The sequence below is a fragment of the Suillus fuscotomentosus genome (assembly GCF_016647785.1).
Source record: "Suillus fuscotomentosus strain FC203 chromosome Unknown F5891scaffold_72, whole genome shotgun sequence".
Taxonomy (NCBI): Eukaryota; Fungi; Basidiomycota; class Agaricomycetes; order Boletales; family Suillaceae; genus Suillus; species Suillus fuscotomentosus.
In genome coordinates, this window is record NW_024539584.1 from 37874 (window position 1) to 64649 (window position 26776).

General features: G+C 45.7%; 10 protein-coding genes across 10 annotated transcripts; 5 read left to right on the forward strand and 5 right to left on the reverse strand.

Moving 5' to 3' along the window:
• Nucleotides 1–1771: 1771 nt before the first annotated feature.
• On the reverse strand, nucleotides 1772–2807 carry F5891DRAFT_1194646 (uncharacterized protein; the record flags this gene model as incomplete). Its single annotated transcript, XM_041367976.1, has 2 exons — nucleotides 1772–2707; nucleotides 2760–2807. The coding sequence occupies 2 exons, from the start codon at nucleotides 2805–2807 to the stop codon at nucleotides 1772–1774; spliced, it is 984 nt and encodes a 327-aa protein (XP_041220556.1).
• A 10613-nt stretch (nucleotides 2808–13420) lies between these two features.
• On the reverse strand, nucleotides 13421–14735 carry F5891DRAFT_984567 (uncharacterized protein; the record flags this gene model as incomplete). Its single annotated transcript, XM_041377469.1, has 5 exons — nucleotides 13421–13767; nucleotides 13813–14026; nucleotides 14077–14253; nucleotides 14303–14499; nucleotides 14543–14735. The coding sequence occupies 5 exons, from the start codon at nucleotides 14733–14735 to the stop codon at nucleotides 13421–13423; spliced, it is 1128 nt and encodes a 375-aa protein (XP_041220557.1).
• Nucleotides 14736–15005: 270 nt separating this feature from the next.
• Nucleotides 15006–16086, reverse strand: F5891DRAFT_984568 (uncharacterized protein; the record flags this gene model as incomplete). Its single annotated transcript, XM_041377470.1, has 4 exons — nucleotides 15006–15083; nucleotides 15203–15446; nucleotides 15622–15707; nucleotides 15835–16086. 4 exons carry the CDS (start codon nucleotides 16084–16086, stop codon nucleotides 15006–15008), a joined length of 660 nt encoding a protein of 219 aa, XP_041220558.1.
• A 1261-nt stretch (nucleotides 16087–17347) lies between these two features.
• On the forward strand, nucleotides 17348–17662 carry F5891DRAFT_1194649 (uncharacterized protein; the record flags this gene model as incomplete). The annotated part of the gene is made up of 2 exons (XM_041367977.1): nucleotides 17348–17485; nucleotides 17540–17662. 2 exons carry the CDS (start codon nucleotides 17348–17350, stop codon nucleotides 17660–17662), a joined length of 261 nt encoding a protein of 86 aa, XP_041220559.1.
• Nucleotides 17663–17752: 90 nt separating this feature from the next.
• On the forward strand, nucleotides 17753–19643 carry F5891DRAFT_1194650 (uncharacterized protein; the record flags this gene model as incomplete). Its single annotated transcript, XM_041367978.1, has 5 exons — nucleotides 17753–18181; nucleotides 18265–18619; nucleotides 18674–18912; nucleotides 18973–19068; nucleotides 19131–19643. The coding sequence occupies 5 exons, from the start codon at nucleotides 17753–17755 to the stop codon at nucleotides 19641–19643; spliced, it is 1632 nt and encodes a 543-aa protein (XP_041220560.1).
• Nucleotides 19644–20088: 445 nt separating this feature from the next.
• F5891DRAFT_984570 (uncharacterized protein) lies at nucleotides 20089–20775 on the reverse strand (the record flags this gene model as incomplete). The annotated part of the gene is made up of 2 exons (XM_041377471.1): nucleotides 20089–20490; nucleotides 20542–20775. 2 exons carry the CDS (start codon nucleotides 20773–20775, stop codon nucleotides 20089–20091), a joined length of 636 nt encoding a protein of 211 aa, XP_041220561.1.
• Nucleotides 20776–21145: 370 nt separating this feature from the next.
• F5891DRAFT_984571 (uncharacterized protein) lies at nucleotides 21146–22815 on the reverse strand (the record flags this gene model as incomplete). Its single annotated transcript, XM_041377472.1, has 5 exons — nucleotides 21146–21726; nucleotides 21757–21919; nucleotides 21956–22080; nucleotides 22155–22560; nucleotides 22615–22815. 5 exons carry the CDS (start codon nucleotides 22813–22815, stop codon nucleotides 21146–21148), a joined length of 1476 nt encoding a protein of 491 aa, XP_041220562.1.
• A 954-nt stretch (nucleotides 22816–23769) lies between these two features.
• F5891DRAFT_1194652 (uncharacterized protein) lies at nucleotides 23770–25181 on the forward strand (the record flags this gene model as incomplete). The annotated part of the gene is made up of 4 exons (XM_041367979.1): nucleotides 23770–24024; nucleotides 24078–24171; nucleotides 24220–24746; nucleotides 24822–25181. 4 exons carry the CDS (start codon nucleotides 23770–23772, stop codon nucleotides 25179–25181), a joined length of 1236 nt encoding a protein of 411 aa, XP_041220563.1.
• A 117-nt stretch (nucleotides 25182–25298) lies between these two features.
• On the forward strand, nucleotides 25299–25751 carry F5891DRAFT_1130721 (uncharacterized protein; the record flags this gene model as incomplete). Its single annotated transcript, XM_041364564.1, has 3 exons — nucleotides 25299–25324; nucleotides 25380–25677; nucleotides 25716–25751. 3 exons carry the CDS (start codon nucleotides 25299–25301, stop codon nucleotides 25749–25751), a joined length of 360 nt encoding a protein of 119 aa, XP_041220564.1.
• A 112-nt stretch (nucleotides 25752–25863) lies between these two features.
• On the forward strand, nucleotides 25864–26506 carry F5891DRAFT_1194653 (uncharacterized protein; the record flags this gene model as incomplete). The annotated part of the gene is made up of 3 exons (XM_041367980.1): nucleotides 25864–26061; nucleotides 26117–26203; nucleotides 26273–26506. The coding sequence occupies 3 exons, from the start codon at nucleotides 25864–25866 to the stop codon at nucleotides 26504–26506; spliced, it is 519 nt and encodes a 172-aa protein (XP_041220565.1).
• Between the last annotated feature and the right edge of the window lie 270 nt (nucleotides 26507–26776).

Sequence of the window (26776 nt, forward strand, 5' to 3'; positions counted from 1 at the left end):
TCAACCGGTCGTGGTTGATATTGAGACCGGACGAAAGTGCAAGGCATGCGACGACCCAGTCCATCTCCGCATGGAAGCTGTCAACATCGACTCATCACACCACGGAAAGAGCAAGACTCAATGTCAGAAGCTCTCCAAGTTAAACAATGCTATCACCGTCCACCTCCCTGCGACTTCAACAGACGACGTCCCTCTTCAAGATGTTGAAGAATGGTACAAGCACAATATGGCCTCTGGTGCTGTGCATCTTCATCAGGTGGCCACAACAACCTCAACAGGAGTTTCGGATCATCCTGTTGCGTCTGATTTGGATGCTGATGGGTGTAGCGCCAAGGACACTCCACTCAAACTCAAGGCTACCTTCCGCCGTCAGCGCACAAACAACGAACAGCTTGTTGTTTGTCCATGTGGAGTAATCTGTGGCCGTGGCACGATGTACCATCACGAGGCTGTCTCAAATGTGCTAGTAAGTCCAAGTCTTGTTGTCAGAGAATATGTGCTGACCAGGGTTTCAACAAGATCATGATCGAGAAAATGTTCACCCTCCCGCGCGCTCATAAACCGCAACATATGATTTATGACTCCAATTGTAATGCGTTGCGTGAAGTGGAGAGTTGCAAGATCGTGTTATTTGAGGGGATGGGCATGTGTGTGGATGCCTTCCATCACAGAACAAAGCATAAGGCTAGTGATATGCTCTGCTGCGAGTGCTGTGACATGAAGGCATACCCTGAACTCCTTGATGACAATGGTAAGTATTATTTCAATTCATCAATTGCAGAGCAAATGAATGTTTGGTTTGGTGGCTTTCATAACATTTGCCGAGAGATGACGCCGGTCAAGTATGATTTCTTCCTTGATGAAATGATCCTCTGTCGAAACCGTATGACTGTTGCTACCCTTTGCATACAAGGCAAACTTCCTCACCATCCACCTGTTTAATTACCTTCCAATATATGATATTTTCATTAGTACCAATGCTGGAAACTTTGAGTTCGAGAACACAATGGTCAAGGTAGGTTTTCATATGAATCACATTTGTAATAGCTACTTCATGTTAACAAAGAAAATGTAGCTAGCTAAGAACCCTTTTCCTCCTGCTATCCAACTCGAATGCCGATGATGTTTGGATAGTTTAGTGGGCGAAGGATTGGATCAGTGCGCCTTCAAAACCACACCAATCCAATCCTTCACCCACTAAACTATCCGAACATCATCAGCATTCAAGAGCTAGCTACACCTATATTGTAGGGTATTGAAAATGTTTTCTTTGTTAACCGAAGAAAACATTTTCAATACCCTGCAGTATAGGTGTCAAAACCACGCTGATCCAAAATTGTTTACGACCCCTTTTGGATCAGTGTGGTTTTGAAGGCGCTCGAAGATCTTGATCCTCCTTCAGGGGTTCTTCAAGAAAATGTAGCTAGCTACACCTATACTGTAGGGTATTGAAGATGTTTTCTTTGCATCTTCAATACCTTACAGTGTTCGGATAGTTTAGTGGGTGACCCAAGCTTTCTTGAAGTAGTACTGCACTCGCGTTGAGAGAAGCTGTTATGAATGTGATTAGAAACACCCTTGACATACTGACCCAAAGATGTTTATGCTGCGCTGCATCTTCGATGGGGCGGTCATAATGTTTTCATAAAGACAAATCAATTGATAGCTAATTACATGAGAAGTGTAGTATGTAGTAGGTAGCAAAGGCAATCAGACAAACCAAGAAAGCACATCAAGGAATGGATGAGACATAACAAAGACATGATGAAAATTACTTCTGCCCACTACGTTTCTTGCTGCCCAGACACAAGGCTGCACACCGTGCTGCAAGGTAGTTTGCCAAGAGGCCATCTTCAGTGCATCCAGTGAGTTTGTGTGTCTCGAGGACAGTCAGGTCTGTCTTGCGCCATGCCTTGTGATTATCATGGTACATGGTCTTGACAAATGGAGTGTCGCCAAAGATCAGACAAAAAAGCTGCTCCTGGCCATAGAAGCCGCGAAGCTTTGGGATGGCCATCTGCTGAAAGCCAATGGCCATATCAACCGTGTACATTCCATGTGGCCACCTCTGTCGTGGCTTGGCCGGGTTGTAGATTGGAATATGAACAGGAATGACACGGAGAGCTGGCGCAGGAATGACGCGTGGCATTGACTTGACGGGTGAGGATGATGATGACATGATGAGCGGTGGTGTTGGCGACATTGAGCGAGCGAGATGAGTGTCAAAATCATTGTCTGAGTCGGATAGTAGTTGAGTGGGGGATAGTGGTGGGGTAGCGAGACGGTGGCGTTTGCCCAAGGTGGGTTTTGGTGTGAGCTGCGTGTCGTCAATGATCTCGACATCCGACAAGGAAGCAGCAGCAGATGCCTGTTGCTGCTTGTTCGTCTTGCGCAAACTATCACGCTCACCTTTCATGTTGAAGCGCATGTGTGTGGGGTGAGCCACCAGCTTTGAGGACTTGAAGAGATCATCGAAATCACTGCAGTCGGTGACACCGTGGTGTCGAACGAAGATATGACACCGCGAGTCAAGGGTGAAGGGGTATGTGAGTGCAGAAGGAATCCACCGCATGAAGCGTTCCTCAAAAACATCGATCTTGAGGATATTGTCGCCAAGGGATGCAACAAGCGCAGGATCACCTGAGAGCTGGTACTGAGGGAAATATGGGCAGTGCATGACCCATTGCATCAGCACAGGTGCATTGTCCTATGTAACCATTGAGTAAGTGCCACAAACGCGAACCTAAGAACCAACTTACTGCATCAAACCAGTACAGCACGAAGCGCTGTTTGGCTTTCCGTTCCATCTATTTCCGACAACCTGCCACCCTCGTGCTCTCGATTGCCTCGCGTGCATGCGTGTTTAGGTCACCTGCCCACAAGGGTCAAGTTGATCAGTGACGCGGTGTCTTCTTAGATAGATGATCTATAGATAAACACCTATAAAAACAAATATCTCCATGGTCAGCGATTCAGACAAATACCAATGGCTGATAACGTGGTCGTTCGTGGGTGGCTGTTTACACTTCCCAAGCTATGTCAGACCACAGTACTTCTGTAAGGTCAGCAACAATGCAGTCAATCCAACAAAAATGAAACTGAAATGAAATCACTCCAACAGTATGGCAGTGATTGAAAGATGAAAGAAAACTAGTCAACCCAACGGTATGGTGATGACAAAAAGAAACAAAGAAAAAAAGACACCTTTTCAAACCTTCCTTCAACAACAATGCCTTGTAACAATCGTATCTCGAAAAAGTTGTGTGGAATTACAGCAATCAACCCCCTCAGCACAAACAGGTAGAATCAAAGGTCAAGACTAATCAATGCTCAGTAGAACTCTTAGCTCACTGTTGAACCTGCTGCCAAGGAACTCACGATGATTGTGCACTGCAAGAGAAATATTCATGATCATTGGTGTTCCGTTCTGATGTCACTTTGTTGAATGAGAAAATGACGTGAGGCAAGTATTTAGGGTTTTGAGGAAGTTTTCCCAGGGTAACCCATGCGAGAACTATTTTTCACAGTCACCTGGCATGTGTGGGATTCAGCCTGAGTCATTGTTGAGGATGACTAAGCAAAATTCATCGCAGAATTAAATATACAAAAATATTCAGCCTGTCCGAGTTCCATTGAAAAGATGAAATGAAATATTTGTCTGAGCTGCATTCTGGCTTTAGAATAGAGGGAAATGGTTTCGCAAAACAGAGTGCCATCTGCATGTGGCGGGCAGGACGACAGGCGTGCAAGTAGGCATCCACAGTGGGATGACGGGCGTGTGAGTAGGCATCCACGGCAGAAGGAATGCTGGCAGGAGGAGGTTAGGAGGAGAGGGTGAGTATGACCGAATGGAGTTTAGAACATTTCAAGCTCCGCCTGGGTCAGCCGCACTTGCCGAAGGGCCCCCAAACTGTGGCCCCGGAGTGGCCAGATCCCAGACATTCTTGGCTATTCTGGATGAGGTTAAGGTGGTCAATTACAATGGCAAGGATGACAGAAGGGACGACACAACTACATATAGCCCGGAGTTTTGCCTCTTCTGCAGGTTGCAACTGGCAAAAAATGAATCCAATCAGTTTCTCATAAGATAGCCTATACGTTCGTACCTAAACCATCTCGCTGAAACATTGAAATAAGCATTATTTTTCGCGAGTATAAAAACAAGTCATCAGGATCTTCCTATACTTCACTCCAAAGAGATTTTTAGAGCATCTCAACAGTTCATACTAGCTCGCGTAACTATGCGTTTCTCCTTCCTCACCGTTATTGTTGCGCTGACAACATCTATGATGTCTGTCAGTGCGTGTGGACTTTTTGGCGACAAATGCACCAAGGACAATGACTGCTGCACAACAAAGGAGTTGTTGTACTGCATTAATAGTGTAAGTAGGAGCAGTTTGCTTTGCATCACTTCACTTGATGACTCATCTTTTGGGCCTCGGAATATCAAATATGCTATAGTCCTGGCTGAGGAGGCCGGTGAATTTGCACGTAGCAACATACTGGTGGGTTGTGTTTCTATTTTCCTATTGATGCTGTTTTCGATGGAATAATATGCAGTTCATTGCTGATTGAGAAATGGATCCTGGCAATGCCGCAAAGTGGATGAAGTATTTATGTATTTGGACTTTTGATCCGAAGTGGTTTGATCACATGGTACATTATCTCCGATCCAGCCACGAATATAAAAAGCTAGAATAAGGAGGATTACAAAACCATCTTGTTGCAAAGATGGCAATGAGTTCGACTGGAAGTATGATCAATACAAGTAAGCAGAGTCTGGTAGATGCAGCCATCAACCGAGGCTTTGTGCTGAATGTAAAATTTAGTGTAGTATTTGAATGAAGACTTTGAGATAATTAATTGGACTCAATTTCTACTCGAAATAATGCTACAGTATATATAATAAGGTACGCTAAATGTAAGTACCCGGACTGTGTATATGTAATCGCGGACTTGTCTATGGTCCACGAGTCGATGACAAATAATGTCCGTTTTGGACATTACCGGTTATTCGTTCCCTACATTACTAATTCTTCTACATATTACTAATATTTTCTTTGTTGTGCTCATACCTCTATCTCCAATATGCACTAACTCCTACACTCCCCCTTGAGCACAGCCTATTCCCATTTCATCTCTCAATCTTTCGAGTCTCGGCCTTGGCAGTGCTTTCATGAAAGCATCTGCGAGGTTATGATCCGTTGGTATGTATTCTAACTTTATCGTGTCATTTTTGATGACTGATCTGATAAAGTGATAGCGTATATCGATATGCTTCGTTCTAGTGTGGAACTTGTTGTTTGAGGCGAGGGCAATGGTGCCTTGGTTGTCTGAATAGATGGTGATAGGTGTGTCCTTTCTTTTATAAAGTTCTTTCAGTAATGACTGAAGATATAGCACTTCCCTCATTGCAGACGTTAGCACGATGTATTCGGCTTCAGCCGTTGATAATGCTATAATTGTTTGCTTCCTCGCGCTCCAAGCTATCGGCGATCCGTGCAGCAGGACCAGGTATCCTGATATGGAGTGCCTGTGGGCTTGGCTTGCCCAATCCGCGTCCGCATAAGCCTCTAGATCTTTCTCTCCCCCCCCCCCCCAAGGTAAGTTTTCCCTTCTTTGTTGCCTTCAGGTAACAGATGATGCGTTTTACTGCCTCCCAGTGTGACTTCGCCGGTTCTCGCATGAATTGCGACAGTACCAACACTGCTAGTGCTATGTCTGGCCTAGTATAAGTTGCCGCGTACATTAGCGATCCAATCGCTCTCTGATACGGTACGTGTTGTTCGGATATTTCAGATTTGGTGCCTGGCGAATGGTCTGACTGTTCTTTTGTCAGTTGTATCCCAGTCTCCATGGGAATATGCGCTGGTTTTGCGTCTTCGAGGCGGAAGCGTTCGACAATTGTGTTGACATATGCCTCTTGCGACAGCGTTACGGTTCGCACGCTTCGGTCTCTCTCTCTCTTGAGACCCAACAACCAGGTAAGCTCTCCCAGGTCTGTTATCTCAAATTTCTGGCGCAACTGATCTTTAAACTTCTGTATATGCTCCAGATGCTTTGATGTTATGGCCATGTCATCAACCGATACCGTTACGACGGTGTGCTCATCCTGTTCCCTCCGATAGTACACCGCTCTATCGACTTGCGAGCGTGTGTATCTGGCTTCGAGGAAAAATTCTTCTAGCTCCTCGGACCACTCAAACCCGGCTTGCTTCAAGCCGTATAAGCTTCTCAGCAGCTTCAAGACCTTTCTTTCCTCTCCCTTCTTCAAGTATCCGGATGGTGCCCGCATATACACGTCGTCCTTGAGTGTAGTGTTTAGGTGAGCACTTTTTATATCCACTTGGTGCATCTCCCAATCATTTCTTGCAGCCATTGACAATACTGTCCGAATCATTGTCATATTTGAGGTAGGGGCAAATGTTTCTTGATAGTCGATGCTGTATTCTTGACGTTGACCATTCGCAACTAGACGTGCTCTCAGCTTGACTTTCTCCCCATCAGGTCCTCGTTTCGTCGCTAAGACGAAATGACACGGTATGATGTTGGCTCCTCTTGGTGCGTCTACTTTCTCCCATGTTCCAAGTTTCTCCAATTGACTAATCTCATAGTCTATGGCCTGTTGCCATTCATCCGCGTCCAGTCCACTTACATAACACTTCCTTAAGTGTTGGTTCTCTTTGCGCGGCTGCCATGGCCATATACGAAAGATTCATTTGAGTGTCGTCTGGTGAGTCTTCTGTTGCTATATTAGCTCTCTCTCCTTCATTCAAGGCTTTATAGTATCCTGCAGGTGGTCGTACTCTCGTGGCCTTGGGTGTTATTGGATCCAGCAGTTTTTGTACACTCTGGGGTGATGTTTTGGGAGGTTGACTTGGTGTTTGGGGGAGTTGGGGAGTTTGTGCGATGGGCTGGGCGATTTTCGGTGCATTGATTTGTTCTTCTTGGTTATACTCCCCCTCGTCCAGTACATTGTCACGAACGATGACATCTGGTGGGACAAAGCTAACATTGCGTTCTATAGATACCCATCTCTTCATCGGCCAAAAAATTCAGTATCCTTTGGTTTCATTGTCCACTCCCACGAACAACGCTTCTTCTGCTCTGGCTTCAAGCTTTCCATGATCTGGTGAGTGCACATATACTCTGGTTCCAAATTCTCTTGCTGCCGCTAAGCTTGGTTTAGTTTTGTGCATCAATTCGAAAGACGTATGCCCAGGAATGGCACGAGATGGTAAGTGATTCTTTAACCATGCCGCATAATTAATAGCCTCGGCCCATAAGAACTTCAGAAGGTCCTTGGCGATGAGCATGGCTCGTGCGTGTTCGACCAGCGTTCGATTGAGTCGTTCAGCCACGCCATTTTGCTATGGCGAATCATGTACTGTGAGTTGTCTCATTATTCCTTGATCTTTCAGGTATTCATCAAATTCTTTGCTCAGATATTCGCCTCCTCGATCTGAACGAACTTTGTTCAGATGCGCTCCGTGTTGACGGCTGATGTAAGCCTCATATTGCTTGAATGCGTTAAGTGTGTCGCTTTTCTTCTTCAGAAATTCTATCTTCGTCTCCCTGCTATAATCATCAGTAAAACTGATGTAATATAGACATCCTCCTATTGTTGCTGTTTGTGCAGGTCCCCAGAGATCAGTATGGACCAATGCACCATAGGTATGAGATTTGGTTCTGGATTCTTCAGGAAATGATTGACGCATTGCTTTGGCCTGTGTGCAGGTTTCGCAATATTCCGGTTTTGATTTTATATCGAGATCTAGACCCTGGATTAATCCTTTCTTCACAGCGTCAAGTATCGCAGTCTGTGACATGTGTCCTAACGTCCGGTGTGCCTTGAAAATGGTTTGTTTTGTCTTTACCGTGTGTGCTTGATGCTGATTTTGATCCACAACACTGTATAACCCATTGACTTGCGGAATAGCAGCTATGGTCCGTCTTTTTGGTGCTGCTGTCAGGATTTTGCAGAGTTTATCCTCGAATAGGATAGCGAATCCTGCCGTTGCAATACAATTCATCGAGATGAGTGTAAAAGCCATTTTTGGAGTATAGAGAGCATTTTTGAGTGTAATGCTTGTTTTCTTATCTCCCAGAGGAAGATCTATGCTAACATCTCCTCGTCCTATGGCTTTGACAATAGATCCATCTGCGGTGTGTACGTCTTGGGCCTCGATTGGCTCAAACATTACAAACTTTGACCTATCTGGGCAAAAATGGGACGTAGCGCCAGAGTCAATAATTGCTCCGCACTTTTCGACTGGTATGTCTATCTTCTTCGCAATATTCGCTAGATCTGACGTTGTGAATGCATAATAATTTGCTCTTTCGATCTTGTCTGCAGTGTTTGCCGTTTCCTTTTGGCCTTTCTTCGTCTGCCTTGGTCCTTGTCCCTCCTTTCCGCCTCCTTTCATCCAACAATCGGCTTTATAGTGACCCTTCCTGTCACAATTGAAGCAAGTGATATCTTCACCCATGCTCGTCGTGGTACGTCCTCTTAGCGTGTTTGTCCTTGCTGTAAATGCACTATTCTTTCCTTTCTTCTGTGTCTTGGGATTGTTTATCTGCTGATGTTCGTATTCTTCTGTGATAATGTTTATCAGCTCATACGAGGTAAGCAGCTGCTTTGTTATGCGTTGTAGAGAATCATGCCTCTCATGGTGTGATATGGCACTTTACACTAGGAGTACATAGCACAAACTTGCAGCATCACTCTGTGTGCTATCCGCAGGTATTCCACTATGAGGCGCAGCTTTTTCACGCAACGCGCGCCATGCGCGCACCATTCCTGCACTTCACGATGTATACGCGCGCGCGCATTCCCACGCTTGAGCGCCCTATAGCACCAGCCATCCAGAAGCACCCATCCACTGTCCTCCAAGTTCTCTAGTGCGTATATTTCTGTTTCTCTCATTTGTATATTGTTCCACTTTATTTTTATCATGGACCCTTACTTATATATATCTCTACATACCTACTCGGTAGCGCTTTGGCTCCGCATGACCGCACTTAGGCGCGCTATATAAGCACCAGCAGTACATACTATTACACACCTGACTTTTACCTTACTTCACCTGTCACTTTTCCTACCACTTACTTTACCTCCCAATTACCTGTTACTACTTACTTACTACTTAGCAGAACATAGTATAACTCTATTCCTTTACATCTCGCACTCTTCTCTTATCTTGCATCATATTATCACTTAAGTCTAACCTCTCTATTGTTTCCGCATATGTGCGCGCGCTTTCCCGCGCTTCGCGCAGCACACGCGCGCGTTCCCACGCCTTCGTGCCTTGCGCGCACCTGCGCTTTCTCACGCCCTGCTTCAGCGCGTACCTCTAGATCTTCGCTGCACTCGCTTCCCCTTAAGGGTCGAACACGCTTGCCATCTCAAGCATAGCAGACTAGGCAATGCACGATCTACAACATTTTTAGATACTGTCAGGAGCATCATTTGTTCCTCACAGTATTGTTGTTTCTACAGCGTGCTGCGGCATTTATTGATGACAGAATTGGTCTGTAGGATTCCGGCAATGATCCCATGATAATGGCATAGTAATCTCTCTTGTCTATACTTACTCCCATTCCTGCTAACGATTCTCGGATCCTTAACAGGTCTCCGAAGTGTGCCATCACGTCTCCACCTTCCTCGCATCTGGTGTCCTGGAGTTTCCATTGCAGATCTATCTGCACCATCTCTGTTTTGCCTTCGTGGATTCGGCATATTTCTGCCCATATATTCGAGGCTCTGGATGCACAACAATAGTCGGTCTGAGACCGTACTAAATATGTGTTGCTTGACGAGTGAGTCCTTCTGTTGAAACTCGTCTTCCTTTTTCTCCTGTTCTTCAATCTCTGTTTGGGTAGCTACTGATTTATTTGGCTTCAGTGCTTGTCCTTGCAAGTCAATCTCGAAAGGTACAGGTTCCTTCGTCCTACCATCAAGATAGCGCTGTAGGGATTCATTTCTGGTTGGGCTTGTAGAGACTGTTTTTACCTTACCTTATGTTGGCACTTTTGTAGCTTACATAATCAATCAATCTTTTCACCAGTTACCAGTATGAGTCTGAGTGCTGAGCAAGTTTCTATGATCTTTCCTCTCCTCTGAGCCTTGAGCCTGGTCCAGAAACCCTTTAGGGTCGAATAGCAGCTAGGTTCTGCAAGACCCAACATTGTTCAGACTCACCATCTGAATTGTTGTACCTTCAACTGGAGCCCACCGCGAGGGTTTCTTGTGTTTCTAGGCTCTCCAAGCTCTCCAATCATCCCCCAAATTCGCCTATTATCCAACCACAGTCATTCCTTACCAGCTTCTCCCATAATCCCCAGTTTTCAGCATCTTCTCCTCCTCCCCAGCGCATTGATAAGCGTTTTTCCCACGCGTTTTTCGAGCGGATCTCTCGCAAACTTAGGGTCGTATTCCCCTCGTCCGTCCGGTCATTTTGAGCTCTGGCTCATCGAAATTGGAGCAGTAGTTGTGGAGATATCGAGTTTTTGGTGTTTTTGAGAAGTTGAGGGGAGATAAGGGTTTTCTGGGTGCTCTAAGGCCTGTCTCATTTAGCTCTTTTGGCAAATTACCATCCACAAGTGGCTCTGTCCATTGCCCCAATCAGCTTCTTGATAGGACCAGTCCTTGTTGCCCTGCACCATACCCCTTCCTCCTCCTCCCTCTTACACCTCCGCACTTTTCGCACTTTCACCAGCCCATTTCGCCTCAGAACCCCATCGACCCTATATCCGTTTTGAAGCCCTCGTTCATGGCTTTCATTCGCGCATATCCGCGCCTTCGCGCGCTCAGCCATTCGCTCGCTATTCGCATTTGCGCGTTCCCCCCTATTTTTTCGCTCCATTTTTGCGCTTTCTTTATATCTCGTCGCCCCGTGAGCGCGCGCCCATCGCCTTAGGCGCGTTCTGACCGCATTTTTCCGCGCTTTCCATCCATCCGATCAGATTTCCGATACGCCCGCCCGCGCCCTCGCTACTCGCTGTTTTCGCTATTTTCGCGCGTTTTCACCATTTCCTTCATATCTCCCTCAGTTCTTCACCAAACCTAGTCAACCCTATACTCATTTCGAAGCCCTCGTTCGCCTCTTTCTATCCGTCTACTCCCCATTGTCATCCATGCAACCATCATCGCGCATTTTTCACTTTAGCATCGCTGCTCCTCCAGTACTAAAAGCAAAGTCTGGGGATTATCGTTTTATTGCATTGCCTGACCCTCACTCACTGGCGCAGTTTACCTGGCATACGCGTCAAGGAAACAAAAGGTGTTTGAGGACCCCCAGGTTAGTTCTCTTAAGTTTAGCTTAGCTTTGGTTTGCATAGGTAGATGACTGGGGACAGTCATGATTTAAAGTTCCCATGAGATGTAGGGATTCATTTCTGGTTGGGCTTGTAGAGACTGTTTTTACCTTACCTTATGTTGGCACTTTTGTAGCTTACATAATCAATCAATCTTTTCACCAGTTACCAGTATGAGTCTGAGTGCTGAGCAAGTTTCTATGATCTTTCCTCTCCTCTGAGCCTTGAGCCTGGTCCAGAAACCCTTTAGGGTCGAATAGCAGCTAGGTTCTGCAAGACCCAACATTGTTCAGACTCACCATCTGAATTGTTGTACCTTCAGCGCATCAGACCTCATGCTCGTATCACCGTTTGGGCCCTTTCCTTATAGGTTATCCAGTTCGTTCCGTCGTCAGAGAGCTGGGGGATATGATATAATGATGAGGAGCTGGGGAGCGTCGTATCCATGGTAGTAGCAGGGCTCATAACCTGTAAACTTTAGTGTAGTATTTGAATGAAGACTTTGAGATAATTAATTGGACTCAATTTCTACTCGAAATAATGCTACAGTATATATAATAAGGTACGCTAAATGTAAGTACCCGGACTGTGTATATGTAATCGCGGACTTGTCTATGGTCCACGAGTCGATGACAAATAATGTCCGTTTTGGACATTACCGGTTATTCGTTCCCTACATTACTAATTCTTCTACATATTACTAATATTTTCTTTGTTGTGCTCATACCTCTATCTCCAATATGTGCTAACTCCTACACTGAAAATCCTAGAAATGGGATCAGACACACTAGTTGGATTGAGGTATAATACCACTTGCCTGCATGGGAACGCAAGGGCAAAGATCTGTACGGCACGTTACGGCTACCGTTGTATCGCTAGACCAGCCTGAGGGTAAAAGCTCAAGCTCGAAGTGCTAATTAGTGCAGGCCATGACCCCGCACAAGCACCTTGGCAGAGGTCTACACTTCCAGTTTTCCAACTGCACAAGTAAACAAGTGAAGCAGATGTGTGCTTCTGTTTTTCTATTGAAGCAAATTCTATTCCATCAACATGAGAGTAGATGTGGGAGTACATTACCGTGGGCCCTCCTTTGAGCCCATTCAGTGAAATAGTCTGTATCTCACAGTCAGCCCAATGTGACAATCACCCATACTATACGGGCCACCCCACATGGGCCCATGGGCAATTGTATAGGTAACATATGGGTGGGCCCATAGTTGACAATATGCGAGAGTCTTGGCTGGGCCCATAGTATATAGCGGTAGGCCTATAGTATGATGATAATACATCTCATGTAATTATTATAGTGGGTGATGACTTGGCCCAGAATGTCCCTAAGATGCCATGAATGACGTGTCAGCCCATGGGTGCTGAAAATCATAATCATCGTAGGTGATGACTTGGCCCAACATGCCTATAAGACAGCATGAATGATGTCTCGGCCCATGGATGCTGACATTTACCAGGGTCAATTTTGATTGTTCGGCCCAAGGTCTCGGCCAATACCAACAATACCTATCGGTCACATTTCGGTCCAGATGCAGGTCTGGTCAGTCACATGTCAGTATATCCAGCATCCATCGGTCACATCTGGACCTGTACACTATGAATCACATGCAAAATAAACAACCCTCTGGCCATGCTCGGTCAGTGTCATTCAGATGTCGGCCGAGAGATATATCAAGCATTAGATGTGGCCGAAAGACGTATGAATTTAAATATAACCGGTCATGCTCTGTCGGCGTAATTGACATGTTGGCCGACATATGCATCAAGCATCAGATGTGGCCGACCATGCATAGCAGCTCATGAAACTAGCAGGATGAAGTCAGGTAGATTGGACGGGTATATGCGGGCTGTAAGCTTGGGAGGGTGACAATGCACAGCAGCTCATGATACTAGCAGGATAAAGTCAGGTAAATAGAACAGGTATATGTGGTGGCCAGCCAAGAAAACTGATAATGCAGTAGCCCATGATACTGGCAGGATGAGGTCAGGTAGATAAGCATATCCGGCTGAGCCACAAAAGTAACGAGATAAACATACATAAATAATGCCAGAGATGCTGGGCCGCTCAATGAGGATTATGAAGTTTACATACCGTTCACATACTGCCTGAAATGTCTTCTACCTTGCTGTATTTTGCATAATCCTCCTGAGCATAGATTGAGTGCTGTCCGCGTGGTATCTTGAAATGATTATGCACACTGTCTCTCATAAACCATGCCCACACCCATCGGTCGCCCGACCTGACATCTACCTCATGTTGGACAAGCCGACCACAGAACGCTACCATCACCCCTGAGTCATATACCAACTCAATACCTAGATTAGGAAGCTTCATGTGGGTGTTTGGATAGTTGCCGATGCATGTCATGATATCGAACCATTCAGGGCAGCATTGGGGATCACAATGTGCGGGTGACCATCGATTGGCCATTATAGCAGCACCTGTGAAGACCGACGCCCAATACCTAATGCGATCATACATCTCACTTCGTCCAGTGGAATAAGCCCAGTGTCCGATCTCAATGGTGGTTCGCAATGAGTCCCAATATAGACTAGGGTGCATGACCCTCAATGCGGCCGAGATGAGCAGGGAAGGTCGTTGCATAGACTTAATGATGGATAATCCATGGGGACTTTTGAGAGTAGCTGACACGTCTGGACAGAAGCTGACGTCAGTGTTTTCATGGGCATGGCCATAAGGCTTGTCATAGTCAGCGACATAACTGTAAACTCTTGTGAGATGCGACTAACCTCGTGGCCCTGTTGAAACCAGCAGGGAGATACATTGATACAGCCTGGGGACACACTGCGTGTTTCGGTCGCATGAAAATATGACCCATCTGTCCTCCAAACACCATTTGCATTGGCTGGGAATATACTGTCTCTCAGGAGATCATTGGCATTATGCATCGCAGCACTGATATCATCCTGACGAATGCCTGTTTAACGGATGACCGGCATGAAAAGACACACTCACTTTCATCCAAACCGACAATGCTGCTGGCACATACCAAAAGATGATGCGATAACCTGCATCTAACACAACGCAGGGCTTCTCAAGTACTATCTGTCTACTAGGTGGGAACTTCTTCGACAGGCACGCTTCCTGTGTGGAACTGCGGCCGGTTGGCCGCTGCCCGCAAGCATCGCTGTATCGTTTGAGATCAAGATTTGCTATCTAGTCAGGACCAAAGTGCTAAATATGAAGAGAACTCACTTGTATTCATATATGCATTGGCCAAAGTCGATGCCAGTTGTGCACAGCTCAACGCCATTTGGACATCAAGATCAATGGGTGGAATAATGGATGGAGACTGATGAACATGAGACCAAAATTGTTCCTCGACGTACTGGCTGGCTAAATGGACCTTGCGCAAAGCCCAGTCATCGGGCACATCGATGTTATGCATGAGGTGTTGATGAATGAGCAATATCAATATGTGCAGAAAAACTGTGGGCGATATCTGGGAGGATATTTTATTTTAGTGCGCAGGTTTTGCAAACCATGAGGATAATGGTAGGAAACATGTAAATGGGCGCATTTTACAGCACTGAGGGCACTCCGATGCAATACCGTGATTGTGATAGCCGAAATTTCATTGCTAGATCAAATCATTACTCAATTCCGAGGCCACATGGTTAAACCGAAAGATAAAAAATTAATGATTTTCATTGGCTAACTACACTGGAGGAGCGTCATTAGATACATATTGCATAATGTTATAAGTCACAGGGTGATTGCCGACATTGAAAGCTTCCTAAAAGATGACATACAAGTGATATAATGCAATTGATTGCATGTAATATTGCTATGTGTAGGTGACCGACGTGTAAAGCATGACTACGGAGTGGTAACCAACTGCCTTGCACAATAAACCAAACAGCGAGAAGCTTCCATAGCATGGCCGATATTGAGGTCCTCTTGGCAGCCGAGAGACTTGGCACCGAGTTCGGCCTCGATCTGCTTGTCCTCAATCAATTGGCGAACTTCATCTGTGGCACGTGCTGCAGCTGCCCTAACTGCAAGAAGCTGCCTGCTGAGCGGACCTCCTTGAGGGTTCATGGTGGTAGGTAAAGCCGCCAGCAATGCACCTTCCGGCTGCCCTATGTCAGCCGACAAACTGAAAATACATTTGAATGCTTACTTGTTGCTCAAAATGTTCATTGACGAATGCCATTACTTCTGTGAGGTTCAACTGTACGCCTGGAGTCTGAAAACTCATGTCCCATCAGTCATTCCACCAGGAATAGGGGTAATGATCCACCAGCCGATGACCTTCCCACAAACATGGATACTTCTCGGCAGGGCAAGCTAGGAATGCATCGGCGATATCCTCATCGTGATATAACCCAACCTGCTGCCTGCCCACGAGACCCACAATCTGCACCAGAAGGAATGGCAGGGTGGGTTGCATATTTGCGCCCATGCAGATGTTAACAAAGGGCAAGACAAATATCTCGACCGGTGATTAATGTAATGGATACAGCAGATTCAAGAATGAAACTCACCTGTGCTTCCCAAATGATGTGCCTTCCGAGCATCTGATTGACTTTCGGTGTGCGCTTCATGTAGCTCTTGCCAAGAGCACAGCGAATGGCAGCGAATCTGGATGTCGCGAACTCAAACACATTGGCAGCATCCCAAAGTGTGAATTGCGGTAGTGGGTCATTATTGTTAGTTCCGGCTCTCTGGCCTCTGGTTGCGCAATGGCCAGTAGAGGCTGAGCCATTCCAGGATGAGTTGTCGGAAGTGCTCGTCATTGGTGGAGATGAACGGAAAGACTTATCAAGGATCATGAATGAATGTATTTAAACTCAGCATACCTTTTTGGGCTGGAATTTGGAACAGTCTTGTATTATGTCATCAAATTGAAGCATGCGCCTTCAGCCGGAATCTGGGCGAACCGCCATGCTCAGCCACAAGCTGCATATTGCGTAATGACTCGAAAATTTTCAATCATCATGTGAGGCACCTGCAAGCGCAATACAACCGAAACAACATATACCCGTCAGGCGGAATTTGGAACCATCGTAGATTATGTCGTGGTGCATAACCAGAAATTTAGAATTCTCATCCTCAAATTCATGCATGGCTCCCTTGGCCGGAATGCAGTCGAAACAACCAGAAACTGCTCCTAAGGCAAGGTGCAAGTGCTGATCTTTCTCTTCCGCTTGTCTCTGCACATTGTAAGTTAAATAATTAAATAAGCCAAGTATTCCATGATGGTAATAAAGCACTCTGTATAACCTTACAACGTATCAACAGACCTGTGTGACCTTGTTCCTTTGATGAGCATACACAAGCTTTCACCATCCATCTGGTAGATATCATCTTGTCGGCTTTGAGTTCACGAGGATTTTCAATGCTCAAAGACGAGATCTCTTGTCAGCCGAAACACATTATATCAAATCAAACTTACAATTTACACTTGAGATCGAGAATGTCATGTGATCTTCTGACTCGATAATAGTCTTATATTCATCAATATTACCACTGGATGAAAGGTCATTGGCTTTGTTAAAATCCGACATTTAGTAACATTGAGACCAAGTCAGCCGAAATCACGTCAGCGGTAAATGAACTCATGGTCGTGGGGTGTAACAATTTCTGGATATGTATTAGATAGATGGCAGTCATAACCTGTATAAAAACAAGACATTGCACTCAATATCCAACCAATGGTCGGCCGAAAATTATATCAGATAGGAATGAACTTGCCATCTGAACTATGGCCGGATGATATCTTGGATCATACACAATTTTTCATAGTATGCTCTGTAATTAAAACGCCTCTAACTACGTTAGTCAAAAAATCAACAATCAACGAAATCTTGATGCACAAAGAGCTGCAAGAATATCACACTCAACACAGCTACAACATCACGTGCTTGAGGATCCAATCATTCTGCAGTTAAAGATTAAGGTGAACGACCGGTCCGATAATTTCATCACTGCTCATCACATCACTTCTCTTCAATTCACTGCCGACTTCAAATCTATGATATCTACATATTACCGAAAATGTTCTCTGAAGCAGAGTCAAATGCTGCCTTTGAGGTGGCACTCGACAAAATGCAAGGCATGATCTCTGAAGCTTTGAAGATGGAAGATCTGGACCCAAGGCTGCGCAAGCTTGGAGTTGCATTGGCCATTGAACTTGTAAGTTTTAGCTCAGCATTCATTAAAGTGATTGATGTCATCTTATGAATACAGTCCTCTGCAATGGGTGCCCATGGCCGATCGGCAATATTGATCCCGCTGATGGTGTTGTCCATCGCAGCAGAGGTCAGGGATGCCACCAACAAGACCGACTTCTTGAGGCCAATTAACTGGTGATCGATACAACACGACAACCGCCGCATTAACGACCACCCATATAATGGGAAAGCCTGTGCGTACATTGCCAACTGCGCTGCGCAGGCAGCAATGCTACATGCTTCCACTGCTAATTCTTCGGCCATAGCTCGCACATTTACAACTGCAGGCATGGCCGACGTGGATGTCGAACCCACGACGAAGCCCAACAACATAATGCAACCATCCCAAACCTCCCATCTTCCCGCAACAGAGACTGAGATATCCACGCCCCATCAAGCTATGACCTTGCGAAACACTTGCCAAAAGCGCCCGATTAGCCCGACTTCACTTCCTGTTCAGCCTCTGAAGAAACAACGCAAGATGCCTAAGTCACATGCTATCTTGAGTGATACAGAAGACAAAGAAGACCAGTTGATGAAGGATCAAGAGGTTATCACAGTGGCCGTGAGGAATGTTAAAGGGAAGGCAAGAGCGAAGGATGAAACAGAAGACACAGATACTAAAGGAAGACCTGTGCTTCCAACTATTATCATGACGGTGAGTAATTCTTTTTCTCTCATTAATGTTTCCTCATCGATCTTTGACCACTACCGAACCAAAATGCTATGAGTGGTTCCAAGAAAGCATCTGAGACATCGACCAGTTCTCAACTGCCGAAACGCGCTTGGGATTGTGCTGGGTGCTTGCAGGCAGAAGTTCCTTGTCTCCCTGGTATCGGCAAACGCAGCAAAAAACCAATTAGCACATGCACATGCTGCCACAAGAGCAAGCTCAAATGCAGGCCACTCATAGATAATGCTGGCAGCAAGCCCGCCAACACCACTAGCCAGCCAGAGATAGCTGGGAAATGTGTTACTCGGTCAACGTCCAATGCGAAAACAACCAAATCGACTACAACGAGTGCACACACACATGCCTCAGCACTCATGGATGCACCTACACCTCTTGGTTCGTCATCTGCTGCTGGTCCAACAGGTAGGTACAATTTGTGTTCAGAACTAATGATATGTGCTAACTAATGCCTGCTAGATACTCTAGAGTTATCTCCCTGTGTGACGGACTGTCTCACGTCAAAGACAGCCGACAATGCGTTCACGATCGCTGAGGGCAACACCATGCCGATGCCTTACACGCCTGTCAATCAAACTGTGTCTCTGCCCGACCATGATCAGGTCATGGAGAACACGACTGCAGAGGCTCGCATGACATGCGAAGTTGCTGCAACCAGTGAAGTTGCTGGGACTACCATAGTTGACGGGATGGCCGAAGTGGATGCGACAGCAAATATGGATTGGACAGCCAAAATGAATGCCCACTGGATGGCATAGCAGAGAATCGCTCGGTTAGAACAACAGGTAGCTTTGTTGGATCAAGCCACCCGTCTTCAAAAAATTGAATTGGACACCACACGTGCATCACTCAATGTTAGTCAACAACAGCTAACTGAAGTGACATGGCTCTGGCAACATTGGTTGTTGTCTACGAGGGCTTATGTCATGCACACATTCCTGACAATCCAATGTTTCCTGCACCCACATCATCTCGATCAGATATCACCTTACCACCGGCCGGCGGTTGGCAGCAGGTGACTGATGAGATCATCAATAGTGTAATTTTCGGCAGCCTATCTCATCAATTGCAAAACTGGCCAGAACCAGGACCATCGGCAATGCCAGGGGACTCAATATCAGCGATTATGGGAGTGGCAGGCGAGATGGTGTCACCAGAGAGGCAATGGGAGGCCGACCTCCTAGCACAGCAGGATGTCATTGCGGGAGGAACTGATGGATCGGAGTCACAAGTCACACAAACTCTAGTACATTCTCCTGAGGTCCAATCCATCACCTCTCATTTGTTTGGAGCATCTGTGACACCTGGGATGGCTGCAGTGCAAGAACCATTGACAGGAGGTCTTTCTGAGCTTGTTAAAGGTTTGACAGTGGGTGAAAATTTCCCAGGCCGCTCAGATTCTGATCAACAAGTATCTACGCACCAATAGAATAGGAAGACAATCATAGTGTTACATGTAGAATTACTGTAGATTAGTTCTCAAATGTGAATGTATAGTGACTCCAACATAACAACGTGACATATATTGCTGTAAGATCGTCATTTTGTGTATGTTATGATCAATTTTGCTGAAATAGATGGGTGCTGGCAAATGTATGGCCGAAGCCAACCAAGCAGTTGTATATGGTCGGCTGAGTTTCGAAGGACAATTGACAGTTGTGCCATGAGCTAAATTGAGATCACAAGGATTGTTGCGAACAACAGCGAGTGGCTACCAGCCAAAGAATACCACCAACAATTATCTGAGCACCAGTGATCCACGCAGAAAACATTCACAGCAGGATTGAATAACAACGTGGTATATTGTGATATAACATATAATGAATTAAAACCAGTCAACAAACAGCATCTGAGCCACTGGCGTTACTGCAATGCTATTCATAGTCTGCATACCTCGCGGGCAACTTCCTTACCCTCACTGCTCGTTTCTTTGGTGGTTCAGGCAATTGATCGACCGCCCACCATTTACCACCTGCATCCTTTTGCCTACCCTTCATCCCATCTTTACAATTTCCTCCTGGCCGATATTCCTCTGCATGGCCGTTTCTGGAAACAGCTGCATGTGGTTCTTCACAAGTGTTGTCGGTCAGTCGTTGGTCTTCACATTTGGCTGTTGTGAACATTGCTTCAGATATCTCTTCTGAACCCATTCCAGTCCTCTGCAAGATAAGTGGCTTGTCATCTGTTGGGCCAACTTGTCCTTCACCCGTCCTCACGGTTGATCCACCAGTATTATCAACAAAGTGATTGAGCAGGACACGTTTACCTGGGACAGACTGAAGACGGCAGGCATTGCCCAGTTGCGCTCAATTTGGTTGATCTCTGACCATCTTTCCGGCTGGCCAAGGTCTTGGCCTGGGCTTATTTGTGGCCAAATCCTGTGGAGCCAGATTTACCAATCCAACCGTTGGGGATTGGTCATGCATAGTAACCTTGGCTGGAATGATGCTTGATACCTTTGACTGCTCTGGATGTTCTCGCCTTGGTGGTAGCCGACCTGTCAACATTGGAGGTGGTGTCAAGAATTCATTGTTCTGTGGTTCTTTCCTAGTGACGGCCATAGCTAAATTGGTCTTTGAAGCATCCTGTAGGTTGTTCCTCTGAATGTGTTGCTTGGATTTTCCGGCCGGCCCAGGCCGAGGACGTGGTCAGGGCAATGCAAATGCTGCATTTTTAGTTGATACACCGACCATGCCCTCAACAGCATTGGATGGGTTTCGGCCATTTAATGTGTTCTCTTCATCAAGCTTGTTTGACACATAAGCAAATTTGGTCGCCTTGACTAATTTCAGGTGACTGATCTTCTTCAACTGGCCTATTGTCATATTGATTGTCAGAAGCAAAGGCATAGGAGCATCTCCTTTGTTGCTGTCGTAGTCTCGGTTGCTGCATCTTTCCTGAATCGGGCATTCTTCAATGGCCTTGGTGGTGTCAAATAATCAGACTCTGTCTCCTCTCCATCCAAATTTGAGGCAACCTTTGCCAGACCATTATTCTCCACTCCATCATCATCATTTGGTCCTCTGTGGTGCTAGGCGAAAAGGCGATAGGTATTCGGTTCTTGGCTCTCAGGTTTGCCAGACGTTTTGACTTCTGTCGTGGAGCAGCACCAGGCTCACAACCATCATCCTCACTAGAATCATTATCGGAATTCTTGCTTCCAGTTGTCCTTGCTCCGACTGGAGGTTTCCTAGACTTCCGGGATGGCCGACGATCTCCAGCTCCACAGTTTGATGGCTGTATCTTTTTTTTAACAGGGGGAAGTGTATTTCCGTCTGAGTCTACCCAAGCCTTGAATGCAAATGTGGTTTCGGCCGACTGTGCCTGGCGCTTTAACCAGAATTGAAGGAGAATCTGGGCGTCGGCCTTCTTCAACTTTGATGGATCCTTAATCCTGGTTCCCTCAGGTAGGTACGTGGTCTCAATAAAGTCTTCTTGCCGTGATAGGATAGTTGCCCATGGAACCGCCACCGTCAGCTTCTGGCAACAATCTCCTGTTGAAACTGTCAGTCCTGCGCACAGACATTCTAAATGTAGCTCACGGTAATGGACTGTGATAAAGTCATGAATAAGGTCTTTTGTTGATTGAAGGTCCAAGTCTTCATAGGCAGGAATAGTTGGCATGCCCGCGTCATTCAGTTCAAAGTCGAACAGCTGTCTTGCCTGCCATTTCTTTTTGCCGATCACTTGATTGCCGTTCCCCTCCTGCATATCTGGTAAGTTACAGTCAGCAGGGCTCACAACAAAAATCTGATTACCAACTAAACTGTTCCTCCACATATGGATTTCATTCCTCCAGGATGACCTCCCAATCTTTGGAATCCATGAATTGTTCACTGCCACCAAGCTCATCATTGAGATCATGCCTGTGTACAATCAGAATCATTTTATATGTGGCCGAACGTGAAACATAGATCTTACCCTCCGATCACGAGCTTACCATCCGGTGCCTTCCATGCAGATATCACAAATAGTCTCATTCCAGCTTGCCTGTACATCTCCTTTGCGAAATGTTTGATGAGTGATTCACCTTTCGTCTTTGTGATATTGGCTTGTATATCAGCCGGTGGGCCTTCTTGACTCCATGCCAATGCAGTAGCCTCGGCCTCCTGCAACTCATCTGATGTAAGTCCTTGCATTATTTCCGTCACAATACGTTGATAGTGTTTCATCATTCCCTTTTCCCCAGGCTTCACTCCCGTTTGCTCCTCGATGATGCTCTTTACTTCGGCTTTTCGTTCTTGTTTGATGATTTCCTGAACTGTCCATTTTTGGCCATACTTGATGAGATGCCTCTTAATGCGCTGCTTGCGTTGTCCATGGTTATAGAACCATTGCTTGTATATCTGGCATACAGGTTCACTGAGAATATTATGAGCAACAATGGCCAAGTGACATACATATTTGCGATGTTTTAACGCATCCTTATCCATCTTTGGGGCAAGAAGACGTGCCTCCTTAACTGCAGTATTCAACACTGCGTGGCGCTCTCCACCTTTACAAGAGTTCCATTGTTCTAGGTGCGATTGCAGGGCCAACTGCTCATTCTCATTCAATGACATTTGCTTGTCGTCACCCGTCTGAGTCTTCTGCTGAGCCATGTTGCAATGCAAATTGTATGCGATCTAGAGATGTTGACAGGTAATCAAGGTTTGATTTGATGCAGGTTTAACAAGTGATTATCCAACATATATCAGTCCTCTGTCATGACCTGAGTATGTCACATTTCTGATATACGCTACTGAAATGTCTGCTTGTTGACAAGTTCATAAAAATATCATTATTCACCAAATTCTGCAACACATGCATAAATTGCATGACCTTCATTGACATCCAGCCGCTAGCACTCAATAGACTTCGGCCGCTCTACCTCTCTTATCATCATCTCCCTCAGACTCATCATTTAAATTTAGACCTTTCATAATTTCACCAATTGTTCCATCTTCATCTTTCAATATGCTCTTTGAGATCTGCTTGAAGCTGCTGCTCTTTGTGACCATGCCCGTTGTCACAGGTCTTCGCAGAACCATCTTTGTTGCCCGTTTTCGGCCAGCCTCGTTGTAACAAAACCACTTGTGATATAGCTGCCATTGATATCTTGTAAGATGACTACAATTTGCAAGAGCCGAGAAACACACCCATTTATGATATTTCAATGCCCCTTGGTTCATCCGAGGTGCGAGGGGATGAGCATGCTTCGCTGCATCAATCAGCACTTTTTTGTGCACTACTCCTTTAGCAATGTTCCAGTCATCCAGGTGAGTTTCAAGGGCAAGCACTTCAAACTCGTTCAAAGGTATGTGATGTATGGTGTTAGTTGGTGTCCGGATGCAAACCATTGGTAAGAACACTATAAATGATGTGACAGGTGAAGGTGGTCGTTGTGGTTGTGCAAGTCATCTGTAATAATAGCAAGTCAAATATTGTTGCGAAATTAAATTTGACCTGTTGGTGTATCATTATGTACTGCAATAGCACCTAAATAATACTATTGACATAACAAACATTGAAATTTTCTTGAGTAGGCTGTCATCTTCATCTCTTTTATCCTAGAAATGGGTAAATCGACTGTGAGGGAATGGACACCGCAGAAGAGTATTAGGGTTGTAGTATGGAAGGGTAAACCTACTAACAGAGGAGACAAAGGCCGGTGGGTTGACATGGCATGCAACCAACGTGCTCGACAAAATCAGCAATCTCCAAGTAAATCAACATCACGTCAATCACAAAGGATGTTATACAACGACGGAGATGCACAACATGATATAGGCGATATGGCTGTGTCTCCTCCAGCATTGCCAAAGTCCCTGGTAAGAACACAACAAAATCTATTTCTGCATGACATCCTCATGTGCGAGTGAAGAGCCAGAATGACTATCTTCGGCAATGGCAACTCAGAACTGAGGAGTATCTCATGCTACTGCTGGAACGAGAAGCACCGCCTGTAGGCCGGGCATGTGTAACCTGTACACAGCCTGGAGTCTTCAGATGTCATTGCTGCTTAGGGAAACCTTTGTATTGCTCCAACTGCTGCCGTACCGAGCACAGAAGATTGCCATTTCATAAAATTTCTCAATGGAATGGGACATACTTTGAGGAGTCCTCCCTAACGAAGGCTGGCCTAGAATTTTATCTCGGCCATGGTGGCGAACCATGCCCGAGTGATCTGGACATTCTCAATGGTGATGTCTTTGACTGGATTGAGACCGATGATTATATTGACCCAGACGACATTCCTCCAGAGACTGTGACAACATGGGTCAGTGACAAGAAGGCCACGACAATAGTAGACAAGACTGGGGTTCACTCGCTCATCTTGAGATATTGTCAATGCCACAATTCTCTTAGCCCAGACAGGCAGCTCTTTCAGATGGGAATGTTCCCAGCCACATTCACCCACCTGAAGACAGCCTTTACATTTTCTGGGCTTGACAACTACCTCCTTGATAATCTGGAATGTGGGACGTCGGCCATGAACCATTTTAGCAAGTTAAGACGAATGACCTCCAGCGTTTTTCCCCATATTGTCCCTGTGAGTCAGAATGCTTCATCAGTCTACACTTTATACCATTTCGCACATTATAGGAATACTCACAGATATATTTAGGACCGCTATCGGGAGTTGATGAGAGTTTCTAGACAATGGCGCCAACTAAAATGCCTGAAGCGGAATGGCTTTGGGCATGAAGCACGTAAACCAAAACCAGGAGAACTGGCCCTATTCTGCCCAGCATGCCCACAGCCTGGTATTAATATGACTCTCCCAGACGCAGATACGGCCGACCGAGATCCTAACGCTAATTGGTTGTATACTTGGTCGCTGGTCATGGATGGGAATTTTAAGGCCAAGCATTTGCACATGGCAAATCCCAACAACGAAGTTTGGTTGATGGATGGTCATGGCTTTATGGTTGGCAAAGACCGATACAAGCTGCATCTTGACCAGGCTAAGGACCACCTGGAATGATCAGACTGTAACAATCACAAAGCAGTCAATCTTGCTAATGTGTCGAGGCATAGACTTGAAGCCACTGGAATTGGTGGATGTGCCTGCGCTAGGCACGGTTGCTTCGTTCCTCACTCTATGGTGGATTTCCAAAAGGGCGAAAGGTGGGTGATATCAACGCATTGCTGGTTATCACATGTCACATTGCATCTATCCCAGGTACATGAATATGGATTATGCTCTATGCCAAGTATTGAGTCACAACACTTCTGGAATCACACGTGCTCTGACCTTCTATGATATTAACTGTCAATACAATAAAAACCTCGGCAGCCGAGTGGCCAAAAGCCCCTATCTACACTTGCCATGGAATCTTGACATAGCACCAGGGATCGGCCTATGGCATGTTCATGGGCATCAAGACTGCTGTTTTGTACGTTATGCCTCAAATTTTATCCCGGGCACTGCTAGGATAGATGGAGAGATCATGGAAACACTTTGGTCAGCCTTGAACATTGTTTCACCATTGGCCCACGGAATGTCAACTCTGCACAGAAAAGAGTGTTTGGACTATCAAATGAACGATTCTAATTTCATTAAAATGATCCGGATGAGTACGTGTTTTTTTATGTTGCTCATATGATGATTAATGGGTAGCTTCATACTGATAGGCAAATTTTTGTGCCGGAAATACAGGCAAGCGATGACCGGTCGCATAGAGTTTAATGAGGCCTTTGAAAAGCTGAATGCCACCGCTGATCCAGCCTTAGTTTTGCAATGGGCAGAGCAGGAGGCTCATGCACAAGCGAGCCGCCTGCATGATCCAAAATCCATGGATATATATGAGGTACAATTAGATAAAGGCAAGTCATCATTATCTTCTAAAAGTTTGTCTAATGAGGTCAGCCACAGCTCCGACCAGGAAGCAGCAAGAGCTGGACTTATTAAGTTCACAGAATCGGCAACAAGTGCCTACATCTCGTAGAGGAGTTGCCACATGGCTTGCAAATGGAATGACCCTCGAGGAGATTCAGATCGGATTGGTCATTGATTTATGAAAGCTTGGCCGACGGCCAACGGATACTCAAAAATTAGAACTTGCTCGTCGCCAGGACAAATTGCAGGGCGATATCGAGAGATGGGTGGAGGCTGGTGCAGCATTCATTGGCCGAGGATATGATGATGGGGACATGGTCTCCATGGACATTGGATTTATCGTTGACCATGCACCCTCTGATGATTCTGATAGTGAACTGAATGATGGTCCAATCGGCCAGGCTGTGTCTATTGGGTATCACCCAGAGACTACTGTTATTCCATTGCCGTCTAATATTGGGATTCAATGATGCGCAGAGCTGGGCATCGATGATTTGATCGACCAAGAGATTACACTCAGAGAAGGCCAGGCCAATGATGCATTGCAACATATAAGGATATGCTTAGCTGACAAGGCAATCCTACTACGGACAACAGTACGACCTGCCAAATAACAAGCTCGGTCAACTCGGGCATGGGCCCAAGTCCGATCTGTCGATGGGGCAGTTAGGCTTAATGCTAGCATTTATGCAAAATGCAGGACACAACTACAGGAGCTTGGAGCAGATGAACTTCTTATA